General features: G+C 37.0%; 6 protein-coding genes across 6 annotated transcripts; 3 read left to right on the forward strand and 3 right to left on the reverse strand.

Annotated features, from left to right (window-relative positions):
- Positions 1 to 98: 98 nt before the first annotated feature.
- C9374_000054 (uncharacterized protein) lies at positions 99 to 1,556 on the forward strand (the record flags this gene model as incomplete). Its single annotated transcript, XM_044695145.1, has 1 exon — positions 99 to 1,556. The coding sequence occupies one exon, from the start codon at positions 99 to 101 to the stop codon at positions 1,554 to 1,556; it is 1,458 nt and encodes a 485-aa protein (XP_044552607.1).
- Positions 1,557 to 2,266: 710 nt separating this feature from the next.
- On the forward strand, positions 2,267 to 5,129 carry C9374_000055 (uncharacterized protein; the record flags this gene model as incomplete). The annotated part of the gene is made up of 2 exons (XM_044695256.1): positions 2,267 to 2,639; positions 2,935 to 5,129. The coding sequence occupies 2 exons, from the start codon at positions 2,267 to 2,269 to the stop codon at positions 5,127 to 5,129; spliced, it is 2,568 nt and encodes an 855-aa protein (XP_044552608.1).
- Positions 5,130 to 5,320: 191 nt separating this feature from the next.
- Positions 5,321 to 20,260, reverse strand: C9374_000056 (uncharacterized protein; the record flags this gene model as incomplete). Its single annotated transcript, XM_044695367.1, has 4 exons — positions 5,321 to 5,902; positions 5,983 to 19,131; positions 19,279 to 19,689; positions 19,742 to 20,260. The coding sequence occupies 4 exons, from the start codon at positions 20,258 to 20,260 to the stop codon at positions 5,321 to 5,323; spliced, it is 14,661 nt and encodes a 4,886-aa protein (XP_044552609.1).
- A 370-nt stretch (positions 20,261 to 20,630) lies between these two features.
- C9374_000057 (uncharacterized protein) lies at positions 20,631 to 20,999 on the reverse strand (the record flags this gene model as incomplete). Its single annotated transcript, XM_044695478.1, has 1 exon — positions 20,631 to 20,999. One exon carries the CDS (start codon positions 20,997 to 20,999, stop codon positions 20,631 to 20,633), a length of 369 nt encoding a protein of 122 aa, XP_044552610.1.
- A 186-nt stretch (positions 21,000 to 21,185) lies between these two features.
- Positions 21,186 to 21,800, forward strand: C9374_000058 (uncharacterized protein; the record flags this gene model as incomplete). Its single annotated transcript, XM_044695589.1, has 1 exon — positions 21,186 to 21,800. The coding sequence occupies one exon, from the start codon at positions 21,186 to 21,188 to the stop codon at positions 21,798 to 21,800; it is 615 nt and encodes a 204-aa protein (XP_044552611.1).
- Positions 21,801 to 22,104: 304 nt separating this feature from the next.
- On the reverse strand, positions 22,105 to 24,743 carry C9374_000059 (uncharacterized protein; the record flags this gene model as incomplete). The annotated part of the gene is made up of 3 exons (XM_044695700.1): positions 22,105 to 22,161; positions 22,254 to 23,662; positions 24,422 to 24,743. The coding sequence occupies 3 exons, from the start codon at positions 24,741 to 24,743 to the stop codon at positions 22,105 to 22,107; spliced, it is 1,788 nt and encodes a 595-aa protein (XP_044552612.1).
- Between the last annotated feature and the right edge of the window lie 84 nt (positions 24,744 to 24,827).

A 24,827-nucleotide genomic window follows, 5' to 3' on the forward strand; every position in this document is an offset into this window, starting at 1 on the left:
CTCATCTTCGAAATATCAATCGAACCATCATTTCAAAAAAAATTAATTTATTTGAAAATAACCTCTTGCTGCATCGATTAGCTAAAGCAATATTCTCAATGATCTCTGCTGAAGATTCAGAAAGGTACCGCATGGACATGAATAACTACAACGATTACAATAATCTCAAGATTCAGAGAGGAGGATCTGTTGTTGGGCAACAATCATCCTTTCCATCCGATAGGAGCACTACTTCATCATCTCCTCTTTCTCATCATAGCTCTGATCAACAATATCGTGAGAATTATCCACAATTTTCATCTCAACCACAAAAGCCTCCTTTCATGATGCCAATGCAACAACCACAACCACAACAACAACCATTCGGAAATGGGAGATCAGGAGGAGGCTTGAATCAACCACAACCACAACCACAACAACAACAGACTCCTCCTCCTTTTTCATCTGGTTCTCATCCAATGCATCAATCCCAAAATCAATCTCAGCCATATATGCACGATTCCTATTATTCGAATCATCCCATGATGAACAACACAACTCCATCAGCCAATCATCATTGGAACGGAACTTCTTCAGCTCATTGGGATCATCCACAATCATCCTACACTTATCAAGATCAAACATCATCACCACCCGAACAATACCAATCACAACAACAACAACCTCCACCACAGAAAGTAGGAGGACTCTTCAGAAGTGGCGGCAGTGGTGGTTCTCTCAACGCTTCACCTGGAACGAGCTTCTCTTCAGCACAACCCATGTACTCCTCTTCAGCACAGGCTACACAACTCCCTCAAACAACAACAACAACAACAACTAATATGAATTCATGGATGGGTCAGCAACAACAAGGAACAAGTGTTGCTGGTCAGCAAGCCACCCCACAGATGCCACCTCCCACTCAGCCTCCATCGTTCCAACCTCCCATGATGCAAGGCAATTCCCCTCAGAATGGCATGTTGAAAAATCAACCCAAACCATTTTCTTCACAACCTTCACAGCAATTTCCTTCCATGACTGGACAGAATGGTGGAACTCCTGTAGCACTACCTCCTTTCGAACCAATGGTTCAAGGCAATGCCATGGTGCAACCACAGTTACAACAGGAGTCAAAAGGACTTGTTGGAAGCCATGCCTTCAATAACTTGTCCATTCCAACAAGTCAGCCATCATTGTTGGGTGGAGAACAAAAATTGGAGGAACTTGCTGCTGCCTACGAAAAAGAGATTGAACAATTGAAAAATTACAATGCTGAACTCAGAAACATGGTCGACTCGGAGAAGAACCTTATTGAAAAGTTTAAAACCATAGTTGAGAAAGTTGAACAGTCTAATCAATATGGAAGTGTCATGCAGAGTCAAATGTCACAGTCGTCCTACCCACTCGAAAATTCATTTATTCAACAAGGTTATCCAAACATCAATCAGGGTTATTCTCGTTATGAACAGCAACAACAACCACAACAGCACTATAACAACTCACAATCGTATGATCAGCAACAGCAGATAATTTACAACCAAGGAAATAACTATTCCTCACAAGGATATCAAAAATAATTTATTCACATTTCCATTTGTAGCTTTTATGATATATGGTTGCCTAACACTATTTGAATACATAATTTATTTGTTTCCCTATTTTCATAAGCATCAATGTTTGAACCAGAGGTATTGACAATTTCAATGATCCCCCACAGTAGTCTTATTGGAGAATTGCTCGACTTCCATGTTGTGTGAGGGTTTGATTGTGTGAACTGTTGCTTACTCAAACAACAACTTTTGGATGGCTCTTTGCCTCAATCATTGGATGATTCGTTCCTTCCATTTCCCTGAGTGCAACCTGGTCGTATCGTCTCTAATCAGCAAAACCACAGCTCAATGATTGATTGCATCCCTTATTGGAGGACACAACAATTTGAAATACTTTATGGTAGAACATTGTATTCAACCTTATCTTGTTATCACTTTCTTCATTCAAACAATCGTTCAGGCGTCTGGCTATTTGACAATGATCACCCTTTTCTAATTAACAACACAATTTAATTGAAGCAAAAGCCCGTCTCAATTTAGTTGTGTTTTGTCTTGCTCGAAATTTCCTTTATCGCTGCTTGACGAGTTGACACGTCAAGTTGTCAATGGCCTTTCACTGGTAAGAAAAACGTCAATCAAAAATTCGATCATTCACTTTTTCACACAAACATCACCAAAAAATTTTTTTATTATCAAAAAAAACTCTCTCCCACACACCATCGATACATTGAACACAAATGTCTCAAGCAGCTGAATGGGAACGTATCCAAATGAGAGCCTTCACCAAGTGGGTGAACTCTCACTTGCGTAAACGAAATATGCAAGTCGAAGACATGATCGAAGAATTCGAAACTGGTGTTCCATTGATTCATCTCTATGAAATCATTTCTGACGAATCGTTGGGTCAATTCTATGCCAATCCTCGTATGAAATTCCACAAGATTGCCAATTTGAATTTGGTGGTCGATAAAGTCAACAGCTTTATTGACAGTGTTGGTATTCGTTTGCAATTCTCTGCTGAACAAATTGCTAACAAGGAAAAGACTCAAATCTTGGGTATGATTTGGTGTTTGATCCACAAGTTTGAAATTCAAGATATTTCTGAAGATGGTATGTTTTTATCATGTATATGGTGTCCATTGTGTTGATATATATTTCATTTCATTGGTTTTATTCGTATTTGGTCAATGAATGGTCATCATGATTGCCTTGCTTTTGATGATCTCTCTCATCATCATTTTTGTAAAAAATATTTGTGTGCTTGTATTGGCGTGATCACTTTCCAACTTTGTTCACTTAATGACTGGACATCATCATTATTGATATTGGATTATATACTCCATCGTTCATCATCAACAACAACAACCCTCTTAAATACATTCTTCTCTCAATTCCTCCACTACAGAACTTTCTGCTCGTGAGGGTCTCTTGTTGTGGTGTAAGAAGAAGACCAAGGGCTATGCCAACGTCAATGTCAAGGACTTTAAGGGATCATGGCAAGATGGTTTGGCTTTCTGTGCCTTGATTCATAAACACAGACCAGACTTGTTGGACTTTGATTCATTGGATCCAAAGAACGCCAGAGAGAACCTCCAACTCGCTTTCGATGTTGCCGAAAAGCAATTGGATATTCCTCAATTGTTGGACGCTGATGATATGATCAAATTCACTCCTGATGATAAGGCAGTGATGACCTACGTTGCTTACTATTGGAAGAAATTCGCTAGCTCCAACCGTGCAGAGAAGGCTGGTAGAAAGCTTGCCAAGGTTGCCAAACGTGAACAAGAGTTGAATGATATGAAGAATGATTATGAGAGAAGAGCCAAGAACTTGATTGATTGGATTGATGGAAATTCGGATAGACTCTCGGATCCATCCTTTGAACACTTTGGAGACTCTCTCAAGAAGGCTGAAGATCGTAAAGAAGAATTCCGTCAATACAAGGATCAAGAGAAACCAGGACAATCCACTGAGAAGAACGACTTGGAATTGTTGCTCTCCAACATTAGAACCAAACAAAAGAACGAAGGTCTCCCAATCTATGAACCTCCTGTCGATTTGTCCACTCAAACCATCAATGATAAGTGGGACAATTTGAACAAGAAGCAAGATGTCTATGATAAGGCTTTGAGAGAACATATTACCTTGATGAAGAAGTTGGAGATTTTGTTGAGCCGTTTCCGTGTTCGTGCCAAGAAGATTTCCGAATGGCAAGATGGTAAGAACAAGGGTTACTTCCGTGAGGATTTAAACAAATTGGACACAATCAGTGCTTTGCAAGCCAAGATCAACATCCATGAGACCTTTGAAGATGAGTTGGCTCAAGTCAACAAGTCATTGGATGAAACCAACAATATTGGTAAGAAGATTGTTGAGGGAAGACACGAAGCTGCTCCTGAAGTCAATTCCACCATTGACAAGTTGAAGAAGGGACAAGATGACATTGCCGATAAGGGTGATGAGAAGAAGAAGGATCTCAATGATCGTCTCAAGAAGTTGGAGGAATTGTTGGGCAAATGTTTGGATGTTGCTAAGAAGAGTGAAGGTTTGGCCATGTTCTTGGATGATATCTCTTTGGCTTTGGTTGAACCAATCACTGCTTCAAGTGTCAAGGATGTTGACGTCTTTGTGGATATCTTGGCTGACGTTGAGAACCGATACGGAGAACAACAACCACTCTTGAAGGCTGTCAATGAAATGGTTAAGGAAATTCAAAATGCTGGAGGTGATCCAAACTTGTACTCACCAATCAACAACAAGGAATTGGATGACAAGTTCAAGGAAACTGGTAAGCTCATTTCTGACAGAAAGAAGAATTTGGAAGAGGAAAAGAGAAGATTGAGCGGAAACGAAGAACTTCTCCAACAATTCGCTTCCTTGTGCGACCAATACACTGAATTTGCAGTGAATCAAAAGGATGCTCTTAACACAACAAGACAATCCACTGATAATTTGGAACAACAATTGCAAAAGGTTAGAGAACAAGCAACCACCATCAATCAACAATCAGAGGAGCGATTCCAACAATTGATGGAAACTTTGAAGGTTTTGGAACAACGTGAAATTCTTGAATTGAGCACTGTTACTGAATCTGAGATTAAGGCTGTCCATGACAACTTGGAGAAGTTTGTTGAGAAGTCTATTAACGATATTGAGTCAACATTGCTGGCCGATAAGAATGAAGGTCTCACTGAAGAGCAATTGAAGGACTTCAGAGAAACATTCAAGTACTTCGACAAGGATAAGGATGGTAAATTGAGCAAGGCTGACTTCAAGGCTTGTGTTTGCTCATTGGGTGAAGATATTGATGACAAGGAAGTTGACAAGGTCTTTGCTTCTGTTGATAGCGACAGAGATGGATTCATCGAATTCAACGAATTCCTTGGATACATGAGAAGACTTGCTGAAGAGGGTTCAGGATATGAGGATGTTGTTGAATCATTCAAACAATTGGCTGGTGAGAAGGACTATGTGACTGAAGGTCAATTGAGAGCTGTCATGGAACCATCTGAAGCTGACTTCTTGTTGCAACAAATGCCAAAGAAGGGTGACGGATATGATTACATTGCTTATGCTAAGGCTTTGTTCGGAAGAGAATAATTTATTCAATTCACGTGATTGTAGTTTTAAAACTTTCATAAATTAATAATCTTAATTCAAACTACCCTGCTTATTCGAGGTCGCGGCTTCAACTTTACTGTCACAAAGCTGAATCTTCTTCGACTCACGGGTTCTTATTCTTGCTCAAAGAGTTTAACAAATGCCAACAGACTTTTACTGGTTTTATTTAACTACTGCTTTCTTAATAAATTCCAACCTTTCAAGTACATCCTTGTCCTTATCTTTTTGCTCTCCTTCAACTGTTGTTGCAACATTTCACTTTCTTGTCTTAATTGTTGTGCTTCCCATTTCAAGCGCAACAGTCGCTCTAAGCGTTTCAATTGAGCGAGCTCTTCCATTAACTCCTTTGAAGTATCAAGCTCTCTTTGAATGGCCTCTCTTAGCTTGGATATTCTTTCTATTGGTGATGAGTACATGAACGGAGGTTGATCTTGCATGTCATTGTTCCACTCATGCTCCGTCTCTTGATAAGCTTGTTTTTCTTCATAGGTACCAAATTTTTGGAGAATGGAATCAGAATTTGAGAGTCGAGCACTACTAGCAAGGCTATTAGGAACTTTTTCAGTATAACAATTACGAGAGGACACCACAACTTCCGATCGATGCAAGCCAATTTTACCAATGAGTCTTCTCAAATATTCAATATATGCTACCGTTTCTCGTGTAGTAATGGTTTTTGGTAAAAAGTGTGAAACTTGAATATCGTAACTGAGTTGATGTTTGATACTTTGTTCAAAAAGTTCCAAAAGTGGCTTTTGTTGATTATTGTTAAATCTTAACAGTCCGTCTTTGTCACTGTAAATCACAGATGCAATTGTCCTGAGTGTTAAACATTTTTGTCAATGTTTGGATCTTGTTGTTTCACTTGATCTTCCAATTCTTTTCCAATTTTATCCAAATATTTCTTCATGCCAGATGTCAATGGATATCTGAATTGAGCTGCAGCAAATTTTTCATAGAGAGTTTTTGCTTCTTCTCGGTTATAAATGATATCCAACACAGTCTGAAGCAGAGAATATAATTCAGAGTCTTTCACTTTTTTCAGCTTTTTCAAAACGGATCCATTTGGAGCATAGGACAAGTAATTGGGAACATTCAGTTTGTGATGCTCCAGGATGACACAAAGATCCTTTGCCAATTTCAATACTTCATTCACATTCTTGGTATCAATACTGCTCAAGAGAGTTTTCTTTTTATCATCCACAAGCTCAATATTTTCATTTTCTCCCAACTCGGCTTCATATTCTGTAAGAATTTTAAAGTAATAGTCAATGCTGTTCTTATACGCGTTTTCTTCATCCTCAATTTCGTCAATGGCTGCTTCAACATTTTTGTCTGATTGCTGTTGAACGTTTTGTTTCTTAAATTCAAATTTAGCAGAGGGTGTGAGGGGAGCAGAATCAAGTATCTGAATCGTAATTCTTCCTTTTGCAAGTGATTCTTTGAATAGGAACTCGAGACCTGTCCAATCAAAATCATTACGATTGTTCTTGACGATCAAGAAACTTTTCACCATTTCACACAAGTGATCTTCTTTGAGATGGATAAAGAGCAAGTGATTGAATAGCTTGTCCGTGATATGAACAGCTGATTCAGCATACACATAGCTACTTGAAGAGTAACTTTGTTGAATCGAAGATTGGGCCACATAAATATTCTTAATCATCATTCCTATTGCGTTATTTCCTTCTGCCACGTGTAATACAGAAGATAAAATAGTGTCATCATTCAAATCAATGATATCTCGTTCTGCTTGCTGGCAAACCACTTCTCCTAATGCTTGGAGTGTTTTGTGTTTGATATCTGACCAATTTTGTTTTACTCTCGTCCAAAGATCCTGAATTTCTTGTTGTTTCTCTCGAGTCATGCGACGGATGGCATCCTTAATAGTGATGTGAATTTCATGTTCTTCTAACTTTCCACTCAATCCTCGATGCAGTTCAATATACATGGCAATGAAATCTTGAATATAATCACTAAAGGAGAGCCAATGCTTGAACTTGATCACTTGTCGTAGTGTCTCATAAGCTCCATTATTATTCTCTACTTCAGAAAAACGTTCATATAAAAGATGGAGAATTGATTTTTGTGAAATGAATACATCCCTCACTTTTCTAATGTTCATAGAGGCCTCTTTAAATTGAGAAATTCTCTGCAGCAGTTGTGTTTGTTCGTTCATCTTGTTGACAATATTTCCGTAATCGTTTAGCACAGGAATAAAGCAATTATTCATCCAAAAGGTTTCATATCTTCGAATTTTTTCTCCTCTTTCATTAAAGAAACCTAAACAATCATTGGATGATGATGCTTGGCTCATAAATCTCTCCAAAGCGTTTGTAAAGAATATGATTGGATCAACTCTATTCATGGTTTCAGGAGACATTGAAAAGATAGTCATAAATGTATTCACTCTAGTTTTGATATAAAGCTGCAACTTTTCTAAAGCAGAAATGTTCTTGACATAATTCATATCTTCAACATAATTACACATGTGCCCTCCTTTAGCACTTGCTTGATTTCTAGCTGGATCAAAGAGAACACATAAAGTAAAAGCAGCCCATGTCAATGTGTTAAGAGCTGCATGATGCATTTGACTTCTATTCATAATATTCGTGTTGGCAATATTTGCAATTTCAACACCTGCTACAATAAAACCACAGTCCCAATTTTGATCTTGATAAGTGGAACCTGGTCCAAATGAATTTGCTAACACCTCAGGATGGAACATACGATTGTAGAGATGGTTCTTTTCTTTTGGAACACCAAGCGTCACTGCTGTGATATTGGCAAATAAATGCAATAAAATCTTGTCATGATCTGAAGCAATGAACTCTTTGGACAGATAATACTCTGTAAATTCATGTTGCTGTTTTTCAGCTGGTACAGAAATTGGTTCAGATGCAAACTTTGTAAAAGCGGGTAGTTCGACATCTTCAATAGATAAGGCCGTTCTAACATTTGCTTTTTGTAAGCAAGATAACACTGCATCACATCTTTTCATTTGTAAAAAGTAGTAATTGTAAGAAATAACAACAAGAAGCATTCTAATAGTGTACTTGTGTTGTGGTGCTTGTTGTAACACATAGTTCTCAAATTCTTGTGGGTTATTCGCTCGGTCTCGCATACTTGAGAAAATATTGTAAATTGGGTGTTGTCGATTATGCATGAACGTAAAGTGATAAGATTTGTAGTCCTTAACAATATTCTCAAGATGATAATTTCCCAAACCAATACTAGCAAGTTCTGCTCTGTTACTAGTGATGACTTGTTCCAAATGGTCATCAGTGGCATACCGTGACAATAAAAAGAGTGGCATGTTTGAATGCTTTCCCATAGCGTTGAGTAACAATTGTTTTGTTTCTGCTGTAAGTCCTTCTATGGTTTCTTTAGGATTATTTTTCTCGACAAGATGCTCTGCGAATTTGATTAAAAGCAACTTGGAGTTTGCATTATCAATGCAAAGATCAAGTTTTTCACAACCAATAACACTGTTATTTGCCCTCACATAATTTTCCAAAAATGAAATCCATGACATTTGTTGCTTGTGGCTAATATACGACGACTGCAATAATGTGACTACAGAGTGTTGTTTGTTGAGTGTAATGTCTTCTGGAATAAGCATTGAATTATCAAACTTGTTTAAATAATTTGAAATGCATTTTCTTAAATTGTCATGAAGTCTATTTTCAAGTAATAGTCGAGTTATTTGATCCATAATTGATGAGAGAGATCCAAGATTAATCATTTTCCAAATAGAAGGGCCATTCACTTGACCTTCAAACAAATGAATGACTTCCAGATATTGAGTTAAAGAAGGAACTGTCCAATGTTCAAGAGAAAATATATATGTGAAATGAAGAAGATTATTAATGAAAACACGTTGAGAGTCTTCCGATAGATATGTCATCAAAGTAGGATGAATCATCTCAACGACGTCTTTGAAACATTCTGACAATTTGCTTTGATCGTGCATTTTCTTCTCAAAACGATGCCATAAATCCTTAATGGGTGTTGGTTCCGTCATATCTTCCAGCCCGTTCAAAATACAGTTCAGTAAATAAATTCTTTCAGTCATTGGGTTCTTTAGGAATGCGGACTGTTCTGTAAAGTGTTTCATGTTGAAGAAGTTTAGAGAATTTAGCCATCCTTTGCAACTACAAAGAGAATTCATATCTGAAGAGGACATTGCAGTAGCGAGTGATGTGAACAAAAATTCAATACTGTATCTATAAATGTGCTCTAAAGCTTTCTCGAATACAAGTCCAACTTTTCCCAATGATTTAACAAACTCGTCGCTCTCTAAAAATTTTACAAATTTAAACTCGATCAGTACAGAAAATATCAAGCTAATGTAATTCTTTGCTCGTTCCTGTTTCATGTATGATATTAACTTGAAAATTCGTCTCTTTTCATCAAATTTCCAAGTAGGTGACAATAATATGTCGACCAATTTGATGGACTGTGCATCTTTGATGATGTCCTTAGAGAAATGATATGCAATTGCATCCCAGCGGAATTTTTCAAACATGTTCTTATCCATTTCAATGATATCAGTAATTTCTTCTAAAATCAGATCTGAAGATTGCTGGTTCTCAATTCTATCAAGTAGTAATGAAGAAAAGTGCAGGTTTTCTTGGACCATTTGAGAGGAGCTTGCAGCACGTTCATTGTACTTGTTTTTCTTTAGGGAAGTCTTGATAAACATTTCCATTATCTTAGTCTGTAGTTCAACAGCACCCATATTGGGTTGTGATAAATTCTCCACAGATGGGGTTAGTAGAATTAACTTTCTTGTGATAGAGTACATCATTTCCATAAGTTTGGACGACAGAGCGTTTGAGATACTTTGGATTATGCCATTTACAACTGTTCCACTAGTAATGCCCTGACAAATATTGTTAACAATTGAAGATATTTCTTTTGTATTCCACTTTTCAGAGAACATGTTCAGAATTATATCTCTTAAAGGTTTGAAATTTTTCAATAAATGTTCCACAAATTCTGATTTTTGTGGCAGGGAGAATTTTCTTTGTCTAACAAAGTATTGGTTAAGTAATGTAGAAGAGATTATAGAAGAGTTTTCTCTAATGTTTTCAACTAATGTTGTTTCATAGAGAGGAATAAAGGCCTGTTGAAATTGTTTCCTATCTTCTAAATCGAAAGAGTTAATAAGTCCAACAGCAACGCAAAACCAGTATCTTGCATCTTGATATTTCTCAAAGCCCTTGTCTACATGGTTTTGTGAACCGTTTACAATGTCTGGAGTCAATAAACTATCAACATAATAGTAAGACCAATCTGTGAAAATGGTATCATAGGCAGCTTTAAATTGTGCACATTCTGGAGGGAAATGTAAAAGCAGAGATACAAATGGCTTGAGACCGTTAATCTTTGTTACTGAAGATGATAACATGTTGTCAACTTTAAACTTGATATAATTCACAACTTGCTTCGAAATTGAAGACATGTCAACAGTAAATATCAGCACCAACTTGTTTGGATTTTCAGCAAAGTTATCAAGCAACTCACAAATCTCTATCTGTGAAGAGAAGGATGAAACGGATGCCACAGTAATTACATTTAAAGGCGCGTCATCATCTAGCAAGTAGTCAGGACTTTGGAAATGGGATGTTAGTAGTTCATGAATATGTGAGCTCTCTGGCAAGTTTTGGATACCGCTAGAATGTCTCAAATATAATAAATACTTTGAGGGCTCTGTTAAGTTGTTTGTAAAGTGATACTGGATAGCATTCTTCAAAAAAGAAATAGCACTAAAGTGCTCTTGATGCGTTAAATATTCGATTAAATAGGAAATAGGAATAATGTTCCTCTTCAAGTAAATATTTTCTGGTGGGCATATTTGTAATAGTAAAAAGTTCACAGATCTTATATATTCTCTTAATCTCTTGGATGATGTACCTGTGTTAATGTTGTCATCTTCCTCATGGTCTTCGATATCTTTCTCCTTCATGAGTCGAATAATTTTCTCATTTCTTATAGCAAGAGGTTTTTTGATAGATATTTCTTCAGTAGAATCGTGAATTACTCGCAACATGAGTGAGTCTACAGTTTCATTTGGAGTAAGGCCATAGAAAGTTTCAGGATGAAATTGCTGAATGAAATCGGTTACACCATCTCTAATATGTTTCAAAATATTTTGTTTTTCCGTGATAGATTCTATTGGAATGGCGTCTTGTAAAATTTGCTCTGCTCCAACAATATATTTTTCAAATCTATTCAACAAAGGTATGGGCATGGTTCTATATTGGCTTAACGGTACATGAAGGATACAATGGAATTGTGGATTAATGAGACATGGATGTGTGGTTCCTCTAATACTAACGTTTGCAAAGTATCTGTCATTAATTGTTGTGAAGTGTCTGTTGAACACATCATAAAAGCTGGAGTTAATGGCTGCCGAATTCACTAAAATAACACAAGCACCTTCTTCCATTGCTTGTTTCACCTCGCTAATTTCTTGCGATAGAGACAAATCATTTGAGTCTTCTTTAAAGTCGCTTATATAAACAACTTTTGTTTTCTGTTTTAGTTTACCTGCTTTGAAAAGTAATTCAATTGAAGATTGAGACTCGCTTGGATCTATTATCATGGTATAACGAAAATGAGATTGATTTGGATCTTCTCCTTGTTGAATATTCAACCGATCAGTAATGCTATCTTCAACAACTTGCATATACTTCTTTGTTGAAGGAATGTATATTTTGAAATCATTAGTTCCCAATTCACGTCTGATGTTAGTGAAGAATAGATTACAAATAGCTTCAAAATCTTGGTTAAAAACGCCATTCAAGTTTCTTTGTAAGCTGTAATAAATATTGTTGGGAGAAAATAAATCTCCACCACCAGCATTTCTTCGTAACATTCTCAAGAAGAAGACAAAATCTCGCATGTGGAAAATACCACAAGAGGCAATGTTGGCTGAAGTTTGGTTAGCTTCAGGCTCTCTTTGGACAATTGGACTTTGTAACACCTCGTTCACTTGTTGGAAAGATTTGCAAAGCGCAGTAATGATCTTTCCATTTCTTGAATAGGAGTTAGCATCGTTATCATCAAGCATTAGTACACCTTTACATAGTGCTTGCAAATCATCGAAGCTCAGAGAAGGTTGAATGATTTGAATTGCTCTGTTTGATTTGGCTGCGTCAAGTCTCATATTAGAAATCAGTACTGTACAAATATAAGGTTTGTCTAAGTAGTAATGAATGCATTTGAGAGCATGTTTTTGTTCAATTGGTAAGCTTGCCTCGTCAATCAATAATGAACAAAGCTCATTCAGCATGCCAGCGCGCTCATATTTCTTCTTGGTTTCTACTGAGCTTTTAAGTACTGTCTCTATTTCTGATGCAGTTGACAGTTCATTGCACTGATAGTGTTGACTATGTACAGTCTTCATAGTTGGAAATAGACTTCGTTTTTTTTGAGTTGCACACGTGTATGATAATGTCTTGCTATTTCCAGGACTACCAACTATTGACAACGGAGTTACAGATTGTATACACACGATCATGGCAAACAGATTTTCTGCAAATGCTTGAGTGTGGGCAATTCCATCAGGAATGAAGCCACATTCTTTCGCTCGTTGATAAAAATCACGGAGGCAAGTCTTCACAGTAGCACCGAATTGTAAATATGAGTAGTGTGGGAATTGATTTTTCACAAGGTCGTCAATGACTCTCTCAAATTTTTCTCGATTCTCATGCGGAAGTCTGAAGTAATAATTTAGAGCTATCGACATGATAATGCCGTGGACGTGTTTGTTTTCTTCTGTATTCTCGTTGGGATCTAAGCGAATTACCTCATTCTCTCTAAGGAACCAATACAATTTGTTCGCTCTTGTCAAGTCTCGAATTGAAACTCGAATTTTATGAAGACGAGCTTCAGCAACAAACCTTTGTGAGGTGTAAATGAACTGTTGCAATTCGGTCGTGACTACATCTTGAACATCTCTTTTCTTTTGCTCTTGTTCCAGCAGTAGACGCAAAAAATCATGCTCTTGCGCCGGCGACAAGTCACCATAGTCAAACTTGATCAATTCCATGGAGGGTGCCATATCGTTGACAATGTATTCTCCTTCATAGTCCCCTGCATTAATGATCACATCTTCATCTCCAGGTAGCTTTGAACGATTCTTGCTGGAAACTTTTGATACTTGATAACCTTCTTTTAGAAGTGCAGATTTTGTTTTGTTTTTTGGGTTGATAGCTCCAATGAAGAAAATAGACTTGGGTAATTTGACACCGTCTAGCGAATGGTCAATCATTAATTCCTTAATCATACCCATGCAGGATGTTGTGTTAAGCTCATCAATAAATACAACCGTAATTAAATCAGGAATGCCTTGCTCCAAACATTTCTGCTTCTTATCCAAAATGTCACTAATTTCTTTTCTTATTTGATCTGCAGTAATTCCTGAATGCATTAGAATTTTGTGGAAGATGCTAGATGGTCGTGCTGCCTCAATATGAGACAGCCATTCTGCAATGTTCTTAATGTCAAAAGATGTGAAATCATTGGATTCAAAAGCATTAAATATTGCTGAAATGGCGGTTGTTCTTTCCAAAAGCTTGTACGATTCAAATAGGTGTTTCACAAATCTTATGAGAGATTTTACCAATTCTAAATACTCGTCATTCCCAAATTGATCCTCTGTGGTTCGAAGTAGCTCAATGATATTTTCTTTGATTTTTTCTTTATCATCATTCACCGTCTTCCTCTCTTCAATTTGAATTTTGTCTTGAAGTTTCTTCCATTCTTGTTTGAACCAATTTGAATTAAGCTCATAACGGATATCTGGACAGATATTGGAATGAGAGTTTAAGACATCTGCATAAAAACGTAGCATTTCAGTCTTTCCTGTTCCAGTTTCTGATTGTAAAATCAAAGACTTGCCAACTTTTCTTCTTTCATTGACCAAGTGAATTTTGATGACGAAATCTTTTGTCAGAAGGTAGTCTGTAGATTCACATAGATTGGTCACGTTGGTGTTAAAGGTTGTATTGAGCATTGACCTTATTTTGCTTTCATTTTCTTTGTCAATGTCAAGTATACGCATATTCTCTATATTTGTTTGTTTCTTGCAGCCTGAGCATTTAATGATGTCATACTCTTTGATCATGCCTGTATCAGAAGGAACTGCAAACAATACAGGAAGGTTCATCCAACTCTGTTTGATCTCATCATTTGCCATCACAATACATTCCTCCTTAAAAATAGGAATCAATTTTGCATTAATGGAGTTCAATAGTGACTCAACATTCAAAACTGTTTCCAAATTTTCCTCTGTTCCACTATTCCTTAGGTCGATGTAGTGTTTGTGGAAAGATGAAAGTCCTTTGAATCGTTCGTGCATCAATTTGATAAACAACTTTCTGTGAGCATGAGTAGAAGAAATCTCACACTTTCTGAACAAGTCACATAATATATCCTTAGATTCATGGGAAGAAACCAAATTTTGTTCTGCTTGCATGAACGATGCAATATTGTTCACGGACCTTTTGTTGAACAAGCTTAAAACGGTTGCAACATAGCGGGCCTTCTTTGAAGAGTAATCAAAATTGCCCACATTAGCGTCCAGAACTGTTGGCATGTTCGAAAACGACAAAAATTTTAAAAGTTCTAAGTCTGGCTCTCTCTTGTCAAGAGTACAAGGAATCTCAAAGAAAAGCCTGATACTTTCGATATCTGTGTTCCATGGGTTGATAACGATCTTCCCGTCATCTAAGTGTAGATAGCCCCCTAATAACCACTCCAATATAAATTTCTCAAAGTCAAGAAACTCAGCAAAGCATGAAATGTCGAAATGAAAGAGTATCTGTTTCTTGGATTCTTCATATCGTGAAAGATTTTCAAAGAATTGTAATTTTGAAAAGTCTTCCCGTACAGAAATTCGTATGTACTGTTCATTGTCACTACTCTGCTTCTTCTTAATAAACCGAGACTTTCCACAACAAATTGGTCCTTTCACAAGATGGATATCTTTGATCTTGCATTGGTTGCTCAAAAAACTCGTCCGAATATGTTTTTTCAGGTGATCGTCAACAGCTAAATCCACAACAGATATTGTGCCTATGAAAGAAAAAGAGTCTCTTCCCATATCAGATGTGAAGAGTAAAAAGGTTTCTCCGACGCTCTTACCACTGTCGAATGCATCATATTCAAACTTCACTAATTCTTCCTTCACGCTCAGTCCAAGATTATTCACTCCCACAATAACATATTTGGAGTCAGCAAAAATCTTTCTTCTACTATTGAACCACTGCATTTCCTCTTTGGTGGTACCTGAATGGCAATAAAAAATATTTGAATACTGAATTAATGACGTTGCTTTCTCGGTAAGGGTCGTCATAATTCCTATAATAGAGAGTGGGATATCCTTAGACTTCATGTCAAAAATTACTTTGGATTGATATTTAGCAGAGGATGTTTCGATTTCCGAGTCAATATAGAGAGTCTCTAATAACGACTCCATAAATCTCTTTACCAGTTCCAAAATGTCTGAATTCTCATTTTCTTGCAGTACCGTGGAGAGTGTATTTTTCACCATTTCAACACTAACGCCCTCTTGCAGGCTCTCTAAGTCATCGTTTAGCATAGTACAAAGATATGGTATAAGATGAGAGAACGAACAGTTGTTGGTTTCACCCAACTTGGAAACCCTCAATAATATTGAAACAAATTGTGTCAATTGAGGGCGAGACAATTTCAAAATTCTTGGCACTTGTTCGGTCAGGTGTTTGATTGCTGTCTTCCATTCTTTCAATGTTGTTTCCGCTGAGCATAAGCCTTGTTCCAAGCTTTCCAAAGTCATGTCTTCACAAAGAGCTATCAGGTTTGATTGTTGGTATTTTGGATGACCTTCTTTAAACAAGCTCAATATCACAGAGTGAGCTTTCAATGCTGTTTGATACATCATAACAAAAAATTTCAAATCATTCTTTAAACTTGCGCTATCGTTCAAGTCGTTGACCGTGTCAGACGATCTAAAAATTGAAATGCCTACAAGATCTAGCAACTCGTCTCCAAAGACCTCTTTCTTTGATTCACTTGACTCTGTTTGCACACTGTAATGAATGACAAGTTCTCCTGTCTGTAGGTTTGAGATATAATGACCGGACTTCATTATCGTGGAAACGATCTCAAATATGTCATCTAGACTGACGATTGATGTTTTTGAAAAGAGAACCTTGACAGTTGTTAGATTGTCATTAACTATTTTAAGATCATTGAGCTTGGATAAATCCTCTTCTCTCTTGAATATGTCAATGACCTTTTTGATAAGATCGCCAAGAGAAACTCGTGAATTAAGAAATGGGGTAATTAGCTCTTTAGCAATCATAAGAGAATTCACCAACTCCTCATGAAACTTTGTACTTCGACTACGAGCCCGAACAATTTTGACAGATTCTTCAAAGTTGTCACTGTTATCCTTGATGAATTGTAACAGTGCCTTTGACTCGGGTGTGAGCAACATGGAAAAATAACTAAAGTGAAACGCTTCTAATCCAGGTAAAATTTCACTGGTTTTTTGAAGCATTGTATGAACGCTATCCAATTTCAAGTCCAATAAAGACTTCAATCTTTCACCAAGATCTAGTAAGTCTTTGAAAGAGTTTTGTCTAATAATGTCCATATTGTAATCTTGGAGACAATCTCTTAAAACCTCAATTCCTAAACCAATCTCTTCCAACTCCAGAGCCCTTCGTAAAGAATTCAAATCTACTTCGTTCGCATCAGATGATCCAACAGAGCTAATAGCTTCAGAGATCATTTCTATTTCACGTTTCAACGTTGTACCTTTAGATCTTATCATCTTGGCCACTTCTAAAATTTGATACTCTTTAAGTTCTCGAATGGTTGACTTCTCAATGTCCTTCAAAAAGGAAATCACCTCTCTTAAAGCATCAGCCGCGTCTTCAAAGGTTGATACTGATTTGTCATGTAAAAACCTGTTAAATAATGAGTTAAATAGTAAGCTCTTGTTAGTCTGGAAATGCAACACGAGATGCTTTGTGTCCTCCTTGTCAAATTCACTAAGCATGCCTTGGAAAACCGATAGTTGGTCCTCCATATCACTGATAGTGATACGTTCAGCAAAAGAAGGTTGCTCCAATTCAGCTAATAGAGTAGATAAGGATGGAAACTCTCTAAACCATGCTATCATGTTCTTGTATTGTTCATACTCTTGCTTTGTCTTAAGAGAGTACTTAAGCCATGTATCCCAGTCAATTTCTTTTGTAATTCCAACTTCTTTAAACAATTCAGACACTATTTTCTTGTTCTTGGTCAACAATTCCAACTCTTCATACGTCACTAGTTGATCAGCAATTTTTTCTTTCATCTTGCGGATAGGTGTTCTAATGCACTGATTGAATTTTTCTTCGACTTCTTCATCATGATTTTTGTACTTTTTCCAAACAGAAATGATACCAAGATACATGTTGATAGAATCAACAAAAGCTCCTACGTCATCAATACTTTCGCTATATGAAAACAATATGTGGAAAAACAAATGTGCTCTCTTTGCAGCACCCAAGGATTTGATTAATTGAGAGGTAACCTTTTGCTTTTCCTTCGATGAACCTGCAGAAAGATAACACGAGATCACAAACTTGTTAGAAAAAACTTGGACAAATGGCATAGCTACATCAACGTGTTCGAGAAGTGAAAGTAAAAAGTCCATGGCTTGTAATCTCTTCTCCAAATTGAATTTTCTTGACAACACTTCTGCTACAGTTTCTCCAAGGGTATCCATTTCTTGAGATGAAACGTCTAACGACCAATGGGCAATTTGCTCACATTTCAAAAGGCTTATAATGGGCTCTAAATCGGACATCACATCCAACCACTTTACCACAATTGAGACCATAAGATCAAAGGGGACATGTGCTTGTTTCTCAATAAACAGGCCAAGAATTTCAAGTAAAGAATCCAAATTTTTCCTTGAGCTTTCTTTTTTGAAAAACGCAAAAAGTGTCTCCACGTCTACCATGGTAGAGGGTAAAGTGTTTACAACCATTTTCATTTGAGGAACAGTGATAGTTTTCCAAGGTATTCTAGAGTTGAGTATTTTGAGATATGCTTGTTGATAGGTTGGATATGTGTTTAGAACGTTCAAAATATTCTTTACCGTCTCCTCTTTCAACGCTGTGACATTTTTCGGTACTACTGAAGAAATTAATTTTTCGATAATCTGGTTCGAAAAGGTGCTCGGAAGTACTGAAAAAAGTAAGGAAGTCCAAAATCCAATATCATTATTCCCAACATTCTCAATCAGCTGATTCCAAACTGTGTGAAAAACGTCCACGTTTTGTCGCAACACGGTAGTCAGGAACGTTTGTAGGTACTGAGACTTATGAGGGTCGTTTACCTTCACCAAAGCCTCTGAAATCCAGCGAGAATTGGGAATGGAATAAACTTTGACAAATATTTGGTAACACCAATCGAACTGTTGGGAAGAAATGTTGTTGATGCTCTTCCAAAAATCTGTCCACTCCTTTGGTAAATTAAGTCGTGTGAGTAATAGTGTCAATAGATATTCATATTCAAAATGTTGCTTTCCAACTTTTGTTAAATACTTTCTCAGGTGTTTGAGAATGTCCAAACTCCAGTCAAGACCTCCGATATTTGGACTTAAGGTAACGCTTGTTAGTACTTCTAGCAGTTTGGGTAAGTCATTCTGTTTGTTCAATAATACGGATAGGACGGTTTGTAGGGCTAAAAGAGGTGTCAAACCAATGTTACCGTAATATAATTCAATCATCTCATGAATATTGGGAAGAACTGAATAAAAATCAGCATCCACTTCATCACTTCTGTAAAGGTAACTATATGAAAGAAAGTGGTAAATAAAATCATCAAGTCCCTCCTTAATAGTATCAATATGCACTTCCAATAATTTCCGTCCAACATTTTCTTCTGCCAAAATCAAAATATATGACAACATATTCTCATAAGGTTTTTTCTTTTTAAATCCAATAAATTCTTAACGGAGGATATGAAACTCGATGAGCTCTCTTTTTGTATGTTTTTTTCAATACATGTCTTCAAATCTTGTAACAACTATTTCAATAGTTACATCTTTTTAAAGCACAAAATTACTAATACAAACCTTTGCATATTTGATTTGACTCAAAGATTGTTCGTTGTAGCTAAGTGAAACTGCAGTAATACCACATTTTTCAAGAGAGTGCAAAACAGATCTAAGATTGCCAATGGAGGAGGAATGATAACCCCGAAATTGTTTTCCAATTTCGTTCAAATCACGAGCCAGTTTTGACGTATCTGCATCCGCAGAAAAAGTGAGCTCTTTCACTCTAAATGGTTTCGTTTTCAAGTTAATCAATCTCTCTAACCGATGTACAACCTCTGCATCCAATTGATTTTCATTGGAAGTAGAAGAAAGGATACTGTATTTGGTTTCATCGGGGACTGACGATACTTGATCATTTGAGCCAGCATCAGCATTCTGATACTCAGTAGTCTGTCTACTCTCTATGACTGACAATAGATCACGAAGCAACTGTATGATTGAAAGTGACAATGATATTGATACTAAAACAGATGAAACAAACCTGTCTATAATTGTCAAGAGTGAGATCTGGGTTCCAAGGCACTTTGGTACACCCATAAGAGTTAAATAGCCAAATAATATAATTCAAGTTGACGTTGGCTGGACTAAACTGGTAGAACAAACAACTGCCCAAAAAGATTAAAGAGTGAGCTAGTTTTTGCTGATTGCCGTCGATTGAAAAACTTAATGCATCCATTCCAAATCCTGTCAATCTGGCATTGATGGCAATTTCTTCAGGTAGGAGTTGTGGTGGAGGTTGTTGTTGGCCTTCTTCCCTTGGTACAGCAGCCTGACCAGAATCATTGAAATTTTGACGAGGAATTTCATTTCCGTGCTGATCCACTACTTGATTAACAGCTGCGTTGTATCCGATGTTGTTTTTCTCTTGTGGATCACCATCACGATGCTGGATTTCTTGTGGTACTTTTGCTTGTCCGTCGTCCCTTCCTACTTGATTGACAACAGGATCCTGTTGATCAACATGTGGAGGATCATAAGCAATGTTATTTGAATTCACCATTGTTGCTTGTCAGAATTTCTCTGCGATCTGTCAATGATGAGTGTAAGCCTGAGTGTGTGTGCAGACGCAATTCGAAATAATTTTTTTGTTTTGATGAGAATTCCTGAACGTGATCGGCCCAAAATGAAATTTAGTCTTTCGAAATATGCATCACGTTTTCATTACAATCGAAGAGTGTTTCGGAGTGAAAGAGTATTTTTTAAGGAATGTACAATTATTATTATTAATGATTGGTATTGTAAAATCAGAGACATACATTTCAGAGGAATTACAGCTCCATATGGGCCAGGCATCAAGTGCAAATTATTATCCTTCAAATTCAATTCAAATTTTCAGAGTTGCTGTTTGGACAGAATAATATTTTACAAACTCATCCGTTAGGCTTGTCTGCTCTTCCGGAAGTCAGTCCCATCCGTCCTTTCAAGCCTTCTCTCTGTAAACGTTCCTTTCTGATTTGTTTAATTTGTTCAATAGTTAAATCGGGTACGTTTTCATTGGTTTCTGGAATATCAGCTTGGAGCAAATCATCCTTTGACATGAGTTTGTGTTCAACTCGACACTTCAAATAATCGGAGGCCTCTTTCCGACACTTGGAAGCAAAATTACCATTGTCTTGTAAACATTTAAAATATTCTTCAACTGCTTTATCACATTCGTGGAGATGATCCAATGGAAAGGAGCCTCTTTTTGGTCCTGGACCTACTCGTACTTCTTTTGCTTGCTGTGTGCCTAAATTCATGCGGAGTTGTGTTTGTTGCTAACCCAAAATTTTTTTGGTTGTGTTATTAATATTTGGATAAACACCAGACAACATTCTACAACAATTTAATTGAGTACAATATTCAAGGCATGCACTTACGTATTGTTGGTGTCTTTGTTCTGCAAATATTCGTAATATTTAAATTTAAAATCAAAGTGTTAAAAAATGTCTAAAAAACCATCGAATTCGCCAACCCAACAAGTATCAAACAAGCAACAAGACTTGTCCGATCAAGAGGATGATGTGAGCCCACAAATACGGCCTGCCTTCACGGGCTTTCAAAAATTTATGAATGCAATATTTATCATCTCCATGTGCATAGACTATCTTCTTAGCGGTTTCGGATACGTGTATTACACGAAAGATGCCATGCAATCCATGACAATTTTTGAGACTCTTGATGGAATTTCATCAACACCTGGACAGCCAAAACAAATCATAGGGATTGGAATTTTATCCATGTTATTAACGCAATTAGGATGGATTTATATTGCGTTAGGAATTTTGGGTCTGTTATCTTTATTTGCTTTTACTCGGAGGAGCATGTTGCTCTTTCTCATGTCTCTTGTGATGGTGATTACGACTTGTACAAAAATACTTTACATTATCAAAAACAATCCTCATGAAACACTCTCGTCAGAATTGATAGAAATTGTGAAATTTGAAGTCGTTCGGCTTGTGATTGCTTTACTGGTCTGGTTCATTTCTTTCGTGGAATATGTGAGAATTGAAAAATATTTACCTGGAGCCTCCGTTGCGCCAAAAAACAAGCAAGATTAAACGAAACCTTACATCTTGACTGTTTGGAAATGTCATGTAATATTTCTACAAAGTCGCTTGATATTTTTGTGAAGGAAATCAAGTAAAATACAATAAAATTTTAATAATAATAAATTAACTCAATAAGGTTTTCTCCTCAGAAATTTCATCATTCATGTTTTGCTCTGTGTGTGAAATCACAACATGGTCGTCATGATCTGTATTTTTCGAAAAGAAGGCTCCAAAAAATGGAAGAGCAATAAGTAATGTTCTTGGAATACAAAAAAGAATCATATCGTCATTGTGTTTAGATGATGACTTGGTACTATTTGGTTTCGTCTTTTTGGGATTCTGTTGATGTGACTTGTTTGATGTCGATATGCTATTATAATTCGTATAGTGATGATGTTGATTATTGGAGTCAGTACAAATATTGTTAGATTCAATAATTAATAATTGATCTTTTTCACTAACCTCTTTTTCCTGCTCTTTGCTTGATGTTTCTACTATTGCTGCCGATGTTTTTATGGTTTGAGAATGATCACCTACGCTTTCAGTGCTCAACACAGTTACCATCGATTGCGTCTCTGGAGTATCCATCGGTGTTTTTGATGAAAAAACGTGCTTTGTGAGTGGCGAAGGTTTACTGCCATTGATGAGTTGAGAAATGCTCGCTCCTGATGTCACACCACCAGGTGTGGTCGGAGATGCCCAAGGGGAGCCTAACATTTCTTTCTTGGAAAATTCCAGCACTTGGTCTGATGAAGTACTCTGAGGAGAGGATGTGTCGGCGGTAACTGAGATTGAAGACTGAAATTTGAACATGTCAAAATATTGCTCTAATAAGGCAATCTCTTTTTCACAGTATTGAGGATGGCTCACTGTGAGATCTTCATTTGAGTAATCAATGCCTAGTAGAGAAATTGTGACATGAGTTAATTTAAAGTCATTCTCGCCTAGAGGTGTTTCACCACTCAATACAGATTCCTTAGAAAAACATAACTTGATTTGCCACTTGAATTGGAAAAGTTGTTTCATGGCTGCTTTTGCAAAATTAACTTGTTCTTTTGGATCATTTGCTTCCAATTTCGCCAATTCTTCGTCAGATATTCCATATGATTGCATCCAATCTAGACGCTTCATGTATAACTGCTCCGAACGCTCGTGAGCAACATAGAATGTATCAAAAGGAGCTGAAGCATCAGATGGATCACTATCGGAGCCTATCCATAATTTCCAAGCTCCACGAGCATCCTTAAAATGAATTTTGTGTTTCATTGTGAATTCACGGAGTCCCATCAGAACGTTAATGACAATTGTTTGCTGGCAACATTTGAGAAGAAACAGTAGAGGATTTTTGTTTTCATCCTTACCGCTTAGAGGTTCATTTCCAGCATTAGAGTTGGTTTGGATTGGATGGTCATGTTGTCCCATGTGTGTAGAGGGATGGAAGGAGATGGAATTCATGAGAAAGTTATTGAGAGTACGATGGTCATTAAAATCAATGTGTGAAATATACTCTTCATAGGATGGAACGTTGAATTCACTGGAAGCGTTTAACACATCTTCCACAATAGCTCTAATAAATTGGTAAAAGATAATTTCTTTTGGAATGTCGTCTGGAGATGTGAGATCGGAATGATTTTCAGGATTGAATGGAATATCTGTTTTGTGCTTCCACATATCGTCTTGTTGTCGCGTAGAGAGGGATTGTGTGATGTTTGTTATGGTTGATGCATTGATATCTTGTTGTTGAAGCGATTGTAGGTTGATCTTTTTTGGCGATATTAAATATATTTTCTTTAGTAATCGAGGGATATCTTTTGTGACTGGAAGCTTGTCGAACTGTTTGTCAAGTATGGCTTGAATCTTATTGGTGGCATCTAGAAGTGGTGATTTGGCAAGTGATGTTTTGACAGTAGGCGTGTTCATGGTGAAATAAGAGTGGTAATGGTGTCAGAATGAAATCGGGTACAGCAAGTGGAATTTAGGTGATGGTGGTGATGAGCGATTTTAGCAATAGTAGTCGATAAATAGAGGGAGGCAAAGAGACAGGAAAGAGGTATATGGGAGTAGAGATGAAAATATGATTGGCACAAGGGTTTTAGTATTTCCAAATAATAATAATATTCAGTGGTTTCGTTTCAAAAATCAATGAAGGAACGAATCCACAAGAAAATGATGACGGGGCCGTCAATGAGGTCAATGATGACAAATATCAATAATAACGGATGAAGTCGTGTAGTGGTGGCGATGATGATCAACGTGTTCGTAGTAGTAGTAGTAGTAATGGGTTATTGTATATGATTAAAATTGTTGTATCATGATGATGATGATATCGTAGTAATTGCCACAAAAAGTCGTTGGCGCGAGTACGGAGATTCGTTCAAGAGTAACGGTTGATTTTTTTGAAAAGTGTGTTGGGCAATACCGTTCCAAAGGTATTATTGTTGTTGTTGTTGTTGTTTCAGTACAACACGAGGCGAGGCATAGAAGTGTATGGATCATTACGACAACCATCATCATGATGATGATGATAGAAGTGAAAATTATGGAATATCAATTTCATGTGTGTGTGAATGAATAGCATCGTCGTCATCGTTACAGTAACAGAATTTCTTAAGAACAATCATAACACCTACCAATTTGTTTGGGAGAAAGTTGTTGTTGAAAAAGTACAGAATCCTCCAATAATGAAATGGTGGTCGGTGAGGGTGGATAATGAATACGAGGAGTACCTGTATTCATGGGAAGGATCAGAGGTGAGCCCAAACTCGTAACTCGTGAGTGATGATGATTCGAGGGTGGAGAAGTTGAACCACTCACATTTTCCATTCCAGTCTGAGAGTTGATACCAGTAGTGGAGCCGAGTAAAAGACGAGAAGGTACAGCACGAGGAGAAGAGAGGGATTTAATGGTGGCACTCGTTGGAGGAAGGGTCGTGTTGTTGTTGTTATTGGACATTTCTTCTTCTTTGAAAAAGTACAAAATACAATTTCATCATGAAAGAATAGGTGTGAAAATGAAAGATTTCAAATAGGTGGAGGT

This window comes from Naegleria lovaniensis (genome assembly GCF_003324165.1).
Source record: "Naegleria lovaniensis strain ATCC 30569 chromosome Unknown tig009, whole genome shotgun sequence".
Lineage (NCBI taxonomy): Eukaryota > Heterolobosea > Eutetramitea > Acrasida > Naegleriidae > Naegleria > Naegleria lovaniensis.